Source organism: Dipodomys ordii, unplaced genomic scaffold (genome assembly GCF_000151885.1).
Source record: "Dipodomys ordii isolate 6190 unplaced genomic scaffold, Dord_2.0 Scaffold38, whole genome shotgun sequence".
NCBI classification, from domain to species: domain Eukaryota; kingdom Metazoa; phylum Chordata; class Mammalia; order Rodentia; family Heteromyidae; genus Dipodomys; species Dipodomys ordii.
The window spans coordinates 453,822-464,139 of record NW_012267254.1 but is presented as its reverse complement, the minus strand read 5'-3'; the positions used below and the strand labels follow the sequence as shown (position 1 = coordinate 464,139).

The 10,318-nt window shown below is 38.8% G+C and overlaps 1 protein-coding gene across 1 annotated transcript; it reads left to right on the top strand.

Moving 5' to 3' along the window:
* Positions 1-1,345: 1,345 nt before the first annotated feature.
* Positions 1,346-5,739, top strand: Brs3 (bombesin-like receptor 3). Its single transcript, XM_013018113.1, has 3 exons — positions 1,346-1,929; positions 3,605-3,956; positions 5,264-5,739. Exons 1-3 carry the CDS (start codon positions 1,496-1,498, stop codon positions 5,675-5,677), a joined length of 1,200 nt encoding a protein of 399 aa, XP_012873567.1. The 5' UTR covers positions 1,346-1,495; the 3' UTR covers positions 5,678-5,739.
* The last annotated feature ends 4,579 nt before the right edge of the window (positions 5,740-10,318 follow it).

The following is a 10,318-nucleotide window of genomic DNA, read 5'->3' as shown; positions in this document are numbered from 1 at the left end:
TACTCCCATTCCTCCACTAGCCAAATATTATGCCATTTTAAGTAAATATCAATGGAAGAAATGAATAAAAATATTTTATTCCCATCCAGGCACTGGTTGCTCACATAATCATAATCCTATTTACACAAGACTACATTGTCATTTTGAATTTGATAATTTCAGAGATTATTTAGCTGCCTTCAAACTGCTGACCAGCAGTTTGACCACCCCATTCCCTGTCTCCCTCTCCCTCTCTCTCCCCCTCTCTCTCCCTCTCTCTCTCTCTCTCTCTCTCACACACACACACACACACACACACACACACATACATACATACATACATACATACACAAATATACTTTGTATTAAGATGGGCTTTTCTTGTTACTAGGGGAAATTTTTAAATGTTTACTTCCTTAAATATAAAGATCACATGTATAACCTTCATCTCTGGTGTAATCTATGGTAGGTTTTCATCTGAAAATCATGATTTTCATTCTTACAAGCCTCAAGAGATGTTGTCTATGTCATTTTGTCTTAAAGTAAGGCAGGTTTATTTTAACCATTTTTAGACAAAGAACCCCCAGAGAGTCTTTTATTTAAAAAAAAATTGAGGGAAGTGGCACTGTAGCTCAAGTGGTAGAGCACTCACCTTGAATTGAAGAGCTCGGGGACAGCACCCAGGTCCAAAGTTCAAGCCCCATGACCAAAAAAAAAATGATTGTACTAATCAGTCAAATGAAAAAATTCTTTCTATTAGGATATTTAAAGACAAAAGGATAGTAGTTTGGGCAGAAATTTTTTTTATTTCTTAAAGGTCCTTTTAATATAGTACAGCCCAGCCCCAAGAGAATACAGAGTTGGGATATACCATATGTAGCTTGGGTATCTTGAATTATTGCTTCTTGGAAATGACATGAACTCTGTCAAAGTGTGAATGATCTGTTACTTCAGCACCTCATCAATATTAAGTATTGGGGAGTAGGTTCAATTTTGTGCTTTGGGGGATACCTACATGCATTCATCATGTAAAGGAATGTGCATTAGCCTACCCAGTGATGGCAGAAGGGCAAATGGGGGAATTTTTAAGAGGAAATCATTGAGATTTTATATAGACCATGCTGGGTAGGTATGAAGCCAGGGTGCTTCTAATAAAAAAAATAGATCTAATTAATAAATTTAATTATTCAAAGTATGCACCATCAGGATGGAACAAGCAATGGCAGAGCATTTTCTCAGCCCCCTACCCTCCTCATATATCATAGGATCATCAGCGAGACCCTCCCTCCACCTCCCCCCCCTTCCAGTGCCAGATTGGTAAGTATTGAGCCAAGAATGATAGAAGACACAAAACAACTGAAGGAAAGGAGTAGCCACATGTCTTGGATTTTCTTTCCATTCTGCTGTGCTGTGTTCTCCTGACACCACCTCGTCACTAGACGTAAGCACTAGACGTGACAATCAACTCCATTTAAACTGAGCAGGAGAAGCTCTGAAGACACAGTCTCCAGGAGAAATGTCTCAAAGGCAGCCTCAGTCACCTAATCAGACTTTAATTCTAATTACAAATGACACAGAATCATCAAGCTCTGTTGTTTCCAACGATACCACAAATAAAGGACGGACCGGAGACAACTCTCCAGGAATAGAAGCACTATGTGCCATCTATATCACTTATGCTGTGATCATTTCGGTGGGCATCCTTGGAAATGCTATTCTCATCAAAGTCTTTTTCAAGACTAAATCCATGCAAACAGTTCCAAATATTTTCATCACCAGCCTGGCATTTGGAGATCTTTTACTTCTGCTGACTTGTGTGCCGGTAGATGCAACCCACTACCTCTCCGAAGGATGGCTGTTCGGAAAAATCGGTTGTAAGGTGCTCTCTTTCATCCGGCTCACTTCTGTTGGTGTGTCGGTGTTCACATTAACGATTCTCAGTGCTGACAGGTGAGTGGCTTTTCTCTTGTTATATTTGTCAGGATAGGAAATTTATAGGCAAAACAGGAAAGGAAAGCTTGTAGTTAGCCTTTACTGACTACTCGGCTGCTTTTCTCACACTCTGAAAACTGAATGTAAGATAGAAAAAGCTGGTGGCATTTTAAATAAAAGTTGGCATCAAATGATAAAAATTTCTGTGTTAGAATTTGGGGAGTGTTTGAAACTATATGCTGGGGGGGAGGATTTATTTTCATTGAAGTATAATTGTTTGCTTGAAAGAATACGGAACAATGTTTTTATTTTCCTCCAGCTTATTAAATAAGGCAGATTGCTGCAGGTGTAAAGGGGGGAAAACACCTCTATGCTTTATACATTAGTGCAGCCTAGTGGTACAATATAGTCAATATGAAAGCATCGGCGTAGATGTGAAATCAGCCCTATAGACACATTGCCGTATATTGGAAGGCAAGTAAAAACAGAGTCTGCCACTAATTTATTTGGCATCACTAAGTTAACAGGGGGAAAAAAGATAATGTTTTCAGCTCCGTGGCAACACTGTAAGGGCACCACTTAATTCTATTTGTTTTCTCTATAGGCATTCAGGGACACTGTGGTTTCCAGAGAAATAAATTAATCCTGATTGACTTTTAGAGTTCTATGGATCGAATGTGTGAAAACCTCTCACTGCCAGCGTGTTTGGACCCTGCTAGGATGTTTTTAGTCTAAGTACTCTATAAGGGTGTGTGTGTGTGTGTGTGTGTGTGTGTGTGTGTGTGTGTTGTGCGTGCGCGCGCGTGCTCACATGTGTGTGTGTAACTATTGTACAATGAAAATTGTGAAAGAATGAAAAAATTGAAGCTCTAAACGTTTTTGTTTTTGTTTTTCAAAAAAGGTGATCTTTAAAAACCCTGCTGTAAATAATCAATGCCTGGCAGTACCAGAAGGACTTGCTTCCTCGGGGTCCGCAATCTGACAAGAAGTAACAGCTTTCCTTGTGTCTTTTTCAGGTTTTTGCTTTGACTGGTTATCTATCTTATTGGAGGACAGATTCGCATTAAATGTTACAGGTTTTTAAAGTGGATTTATCCAAATAAGGAGTCATCTTTGTACAGGACTTCCAATTTCACCCTTGGCTTGCCCTAAATCTCCCCCACTGATTGTTGGATCAGTTCGGGCAACAAAGTAGCACTTATGAATGGGGATGAAATTAACCCTCTGCTCTTTACTGCCTTAAATCCCTGGAATTCTTTTCTAGGCAGGTTGAAGACTGCTCTCTTATGAAGAAAGGAGAATTAATTCGGTTTAACATGAGTCACTTATAGAAAAATAAAGTTGTTTAGAACATTTAAGGTAATATACAGGTGGTGAATTACTCTCCATCACACATACAATCATGCTGAAAATATTTGCCTGAAATAGAGGGTCAGAACACAAAAATTATAGAATTGCAAACCTGGAATATCTTATGGGAGTGAATGAGGGAAAAGCCAATTCACATATATGAAAACCCTGAGGTATATTATGTGATTTTTGAAACCACAACCTGTTTGGGTTAGTTAATGTTTACTGATAATACATGGATAGATAAGAGGTAGAACTGATGCCTATTATGGTCACTTCTAACTCTAAGATTCTATTATGTTGATATTGATTTTAACCTTTTCCTCTGTTTATGTATTTCTAGATACAAAGCAGTCGTGAGGCCACTTGAGCGACAGCCCCCTAATGCGCTCCTGAAGACGTGTGCAAAAGCTGGCTGCATCTGGATCGTGTCTATGATATTTGCTCTACCGGAGGCTATTTTTTCAAATGTATACACTTTCCGAGATCCCAACAAAAATAAGACATTTGAATCGTGTGCCTCTTACCCTGTCTCTGAGAGGCTTCTGCAGGAAATACATTCTCTACTGTCTTTCTTAGTGTTCTACATTATTCCACTCTCGATTATCTCTGTTTATTATTCTTTGATTGCTAGGACTCTTTACAAAAGCACCTTGAACATACCTACTGAGGAACAAAGTCATGCCCGCAAGCAGGTATGTATGGATGGGCACTCGTGCAAGTACAGTTTGAATTGACAAGTGCAATTCTAAAAGCGCACTCTGAACTTTTGCAGAGTGAGCAAGTGTGCATTTACCTTGTGCATAAATATAATAGCAGTGCACTGTTCTTTTTATGAACAAAAACCCTTGTTTATAAGAAAAACAGTTACACAGTAATAATTGGCTATCACACACTAACTGAACAATCTTGAGCAAGTTACTGGGTCTCTCTAAGCCTCAATGTCCTTATTTTTGAAATATAGAGTACAAATAGCTGACCTAGGAGAGTAGTCACTCATTTACTCCCTAGAATAGTAACACGTTGGTGAGACAATAAAAACAAAGCATCTTCTGTTTTACAAAGTGCAACAGAATAACAGAGACACATACAGAATAGTAGAAGTGGGAGGACTCATCACATTATTCAATGCAAATAACTTACACCCGTACATGAGCAAAACTGAGTTCTGAGGACCTTGCCACAAATGAGAGAACACAGTGACTCACACACTCTTGATTAAAACTCTTGCAAGAGCCAGGTGAGGTCTTCTCTCCTAAATGGGGACAGAGTAAAAGATGTGTTGTCAAAACATAGTTTCATTTGATTAAGGGGAAAAAAAACTGTTTCTATCTTACAGGAGGGAAGGGAGGAGTTGAGTCTATTCACTTCCTGATCACGGGGCTAGTTAATTTCATATGGGTGCTCATGAGGCTGAAGCTGCGTGTTGGATGCCTGTGTGAACCCGTTATCTGTGACCACAGGCTATGTTTTTACTTAACCTGTTGCATCTCTCCTAATAGGAGTATTCTCATATATGAAAGATGGCACAAGATTTTTATTCCACTATAGAATTTCTATAGTTTAAAAGGTTTTTGACCCCAACAGGAAAACTTTCATAAGTCCCAGCAGACTTTTAGCCTACTTAGCTTCCACTGGAGCAATGAAAACAGTTTTACATTATGTCTCCATTTTTAATTAAACCCAATCACAGGGAAATTCACAGCATAAGTTAAATTGAACTGGCTGGCAGCATCCTAGAGTTTCTTAAAATCAGGCAGTGGGGGAGTCTATGAATTAGTTAATGGGATCAATATCATTGGTTAACATACCAATTAACTTGCTGTGTCCCCACTGGTTGACTTCCTGTGTGCCCCAGCTAGTCAGCTCACGGAGACATATTCCAGATTGATAATCGTATATATCTATATACACCTGGAAGATGGCTTTTCTTTCCCTCAGTTAGTGACTTTTTTCGTATGTGTGTGTGTGTGTGTGTGTCTTTTTTTCTCTCCTTCTCTAGATTGAATCCCGGAAGAGGATTGCCAAAACAGTTCTGGTGCTGGTGGCTCTGTTTGCTCTCTGCTGGTTGCCAAATCACCTCCTGTATCTCTACCACTCGTTCACTTACCAAAGCTACGCAGACCCCTCTGCCATTCATTTTCTTGTTACCATTTTCGCTCGGGTGCTGGCTTTCAGCAATTCTTGTGTAAATCCCTTTGCTCTCTACTGGTTGAGCAAAACCTTTCAGAAGCATTTTAAAGCTCAGCTATTCTGCTGTAAAGCAGAGCTGCCTGAGCCCCCTCTTGCTGACACCCCTCTGAACAACCTGGCTGTGATGGGAAGGGTCCCCTGCACTGGGACTGCACACGTTTCTGAAATTAGTGTGACCTTATATGCTGGCTGTAGTGTGAAGAAGGAAGAAGATAGAGTCTAGCTTTTGTAAGGGGAAAAATGATGCTTTACCTCCCAGCATGTGTACCCAAGTCTATACTGGGTATCAGTATGTGGTGTATGCATTTTTGTTGGTTGTGAATTGTGTTGAAATCTTCAGAGTGAAGAATCTCTCTAAGTAAAAGACAAACCGTGATTTTCTTCGAAGTACAAATCATAATGTTATTGGGCTCTCTAAATAAAAGGATACCCAGGAACTATAGAAAGGCAAATTTGTATATGCCAGTGAATTATTAGGGAGGTTGAATAAGAGAAATACAACAAGATGAAACTTTAAAATCCAACTTGTTTTCATTATATCGCTGATGCTTCTAATTTCTCATGTATTCATGTGGTTATCATAAAATTGTGTTTGTGTTTACTATGTGGTGTAAATCTATGGATTCAACTTTGCACATGAAAGGGAGATCAAAAAGAGATAAAATGCTTTTTCTGCAGTTTCCTTTAAAAATATATCTTCACAAAATGATGGCACTTTTCTATTAATCACGACTCCACTATGACTAGATCTGTGCAATCGAAATGAGAATGTTTGGGGGCCAGCACGTTTAAAAGTACTGAGACAAGATCTGGGACAAGGTGCTTGCTCTCTGGGGTTGACACTTGCTGGCTTCATATAGTTCTACTCACAACTGCCATTCATTAGTAATTAGGCAACCATATCTTTCACAAATGCTGTAAAGAACACGCCTTATTCACGGGCAGACTAAGTGGCCACATTTGCAGTGTCACTAGAGGCCCCAGAGGATGACTTTCATCCAAAAGCCTGCAAACCTGCCAGTGTCGGAAAATACTCCTTTAAGACACTTCATTTCTTTTGGGTGAGCAGTGCCCTCTTTCTAAAAACTGGCAGAAGTACCACATGAATCTCATAACACCTGGTTGTGCAATCATCATCAGTTCATCTTCCTGCTTGACTAATATCCAACTTGATGGGTGCCTAAAACTTGTAGGAGTGTGATCTAATTAGTCTACATCCTTGGAAATCAGATAGAAGGCTCTGATTTCCTGTCCTCTGCATCTATATGCTAACAAAATAAGCTTGTTAGTAACTGTCATCTTTAAAACGTTGTCAATAGATTTGTCAGATTTAGATTTGTGGTTTCAGAAAATGTATTCTTAGAGCAAATTAAAGCTTATATTTGGCATTAGAGTTAAATTTGTATTTTTTAAAAACTTGAGTTTTGGGGTGTGATTTTTTGGTAGATCTGAGCTTTGTTTAAATGGCTTGTGTAATTGTGAGCTTTTGCTACTAATGATGTGGCTCAAAATGTAGTAGGAACACTAGAGTTTAAATTTCTGTAAATCTGGTATACTTAAAGCAGGGGTGCTGATAATGTGTTAATATTGTTTTAATGTGGGCAATGTAAAGTGGAGAGCAAATAAATATGAAATAAAAGTTTCCATGGCTTTGTGTAATTTTATATCTTATAATATTTCTGAAGAATATAAGAACCCATTGTAGTTCAAAGATTTGTGATTTTTAAGTCACAAAATTCCAAATTATTTTTCTGTTTTCTCATTCTGAGTAAAATGGCATCAGTACTTTCCTAAGCATAGCTTAGAATTAACCTGATGAAAGTATTTCCCTAAACAGTTTTATAAGGATTCAGCATCCACCCAGGCCTCGCTAGAAAATTAGGATTAAAATTGGGCTTTCAGTTTTGGAAAAGATTGGTCTCTCTTAACAGATTATCATCGTCATGGCTAACTTTACAAGTAGAGTTCAAAATGCACAGTTTCATTCACATTGTTTACTGTGGTACTGGAAGTGTTCTTATGGGGAGGGGGATCCATTTGTTTTGGAAAGTCCTACACAGAGGAAGAGGTAGACAAATTGAGAATAAATCTTGCATAGCTTGCAATTTTTTCAGGGTCTTCTCTTGCCCAAGTTTTAGGATATGGACCATAATAATACATTGTGAATTATGAAAACACAATCATCAAGTTTGATATACCAAAAAAAAAAACAAGTAGAGCAGGCAAGTCTTCATCGAAGTTGAAAGTGCTAAGGTATAACACTTGCGTCCTAGATTTGGTTTTAAAGCATTTCTGAAATTTAAACTTTAGGTCATGCATCCATCAATCTTTTTCTTGGAAGGAGTTCCTTTTATTTCTAGAAAGTCTTAAGATTGCAGGATATGCAGACAAGATTGAGTGGGCTTCAAAAGACCATTAAAAATCTAGTTTTGTATATCTTTTCAAATTTTCAGAAAGTGTTCCTTAGCAAGATAGGTGATATCTGCTTTTACAAGTGAATACACTTGTATTCATCAAGAAGTCATGGCCAGAAGGATCAAGGCAGTGAGGGTGAGGGATTGAGAGAGAGAGAGAGAGAGAGAGAGAGAGAGAGAGACTGAATGAGTCTAATCAAGGTACACTGCATGAATATATGACATGTCACAATGAACTCCCCACTTATATAACTAATTGATACTAATAAAAAGTTGAGGGGGAGAGCCAGGAAAAAGTGAAGACCTGGCCCGGAATAAAACACAGATTACCCCTTACCAAGGTCAGAAGGTTGAGAGAGAAAGTGGAACTATTAGATAATCAAAGAAAAGGCTGTTGTTTGGGTCTCAACTGGCTCCTCTCCCTAGAGTCACCATGTCTCATGTACCACACCTTCATTATAGTCCTGGAGTATTAGGAACCATCCCCTATCTTTACAATCTCTCCCTTTCGCTTGTTACCATGAGTGTTTATTTAACTTGTAAAATATCTTTGAAAAGGCAGGTTACAAAGCAGTGAGGCTTCCAGATTACCTTAATTACTAGAGAGTTATTCTATAAATACACAGGAAAATAAACACAAATAAGAACCAGGCCTCACAGAACAGGACATTGTTAAAACACAACTGTCAGGCATCATGACCAAAGACAATGGTGTGACAGGTACAAGTGTAGTTTCTAATTCCCCTGCTCCACTGTTAAAAATGACTCAGTGAGCCTTGGGTGCTCCTTTTACACTTGGGAAACTTCCCAGGTGGTTTTGATATGACTTTTACTTGACTTAATGGGTCTTTCTGCTTTCGTTCTAAACATGCCTGTTTGTTTCATACTCATGCTTTTAGGAGAGACTTTTCTGGGCTTATTTAGTCAAACAGAGTGTAAAAACCATGTGCCTCACCAGGTCACCTCCATAAGTTTCCAGGCAGCCTTTGGGCCAGCGTAGTTAGGTGACATGAAACTTTGGTATAAGAAAACTTTTTGGTCACTTTTTTGCAGTTGTCATGTGAGTACTGCAAGCACTTAGCTTATCTTGTGCAGTAGGGTGGCATAGCATATTACCCACCTAGCCTGTGAAGTTATCCAGGGATGAAATCAGAATTTAAGAGCATATTGCTGAAAACAGATGGATTCTATTTTTAGACCTATGAAGAAATACCGCAGGTTTAAACTAGCCTAATAAAAGTTATAAAGCACATGTAAATTCAGGTATCCAATAGTTCCTACTGGAAGAAAAAGTCTAGGAAAAAAATGTAATTGAAGACCAAAACTATTTTTTTTCTGGTCGATGGTGGGTCTTGAACTCTGGGCCTGGGCACTATCTCTTAACTCTTCAGCTCATGGCAAGTGGTGTACTACTTGAGCCACAGTGCCATTTCCGGCTTTTTGGTGGTTAATTGGAAATAAGAGTCTCACAGATTTTCCTGCCTGGATTGGGTTTGAACCACCATCCTCAGATCTCAGCCTCCTGAGTAGCTAGGATTAAAGGCGTGAGCCACCAGTGTCAGGCAAAAAGTATTTTTTTTTAAGTTTTGGTTGAAACTAGATTCCTATAGTGAGTAATTAGGCAGCCAATATTTATTTTGTACAACTTGGACCCAAGTATTATGCTTACAAGCAAAGGCCACTGGAATAACAGTCTAGTCTGGGAAGCTATTCCCACTGAGAAATTAAAATATTGAGATTTGCATATTAATTCATTTTTATTTTTTATAATTTTTTAAAAGTACAAGTTTTAATAATGCAGCAATAAATATTAACAAATATAATTCACATATGAAAAAAGTCTTTGGGTCTTCAATAGCTGTTGAACATAAGGAGATGCAAAGACCAAAATGGTTGAGTCAAGTTTCTTCAGCATCGTATACTTGTATCCTTTGCCAAGCATCCTAAGCTTTCTTGTGCTGTGCCTGTTGTGGCCAGAACCTTCTACAGTGCCTGGCACGTAGGAACTCAATAAATATTTTCTCCATTTAAAAATACAGACCTCTTTAATTGCAATAATGTGTGTGATTGCGGTGGTGGGGCTGTTTTGTTTAGCTCAGTATATGCAGCGTTTCCAAAAGAAAGGTAGAAATGGACTCAGTGGGACAATTAAGCTAGTGTTTACACGCTGGGATGTTTACAGTGCAGCCCTCTCCCACAATCCTGCAGCCTAAGTGCTGGCATGTGTGGCCCCTCCTTCCTTCCCGCAAGAGAAATGTAGTATGAGGAAGGTACCAGATTTTTTTTAAGGGGGTGAGACTAGGAAAAGTTGAACTTCCTACACATCATTCACTCATTCATTGACATCCCACTAGACATTACACTGCGTGCCGAGTGTTTGCAGGACGAAAACGATCAAGAGTTGAACCCTATCTTGAGGCAGTATTTTACGAATAGGCAAAGGACATGGT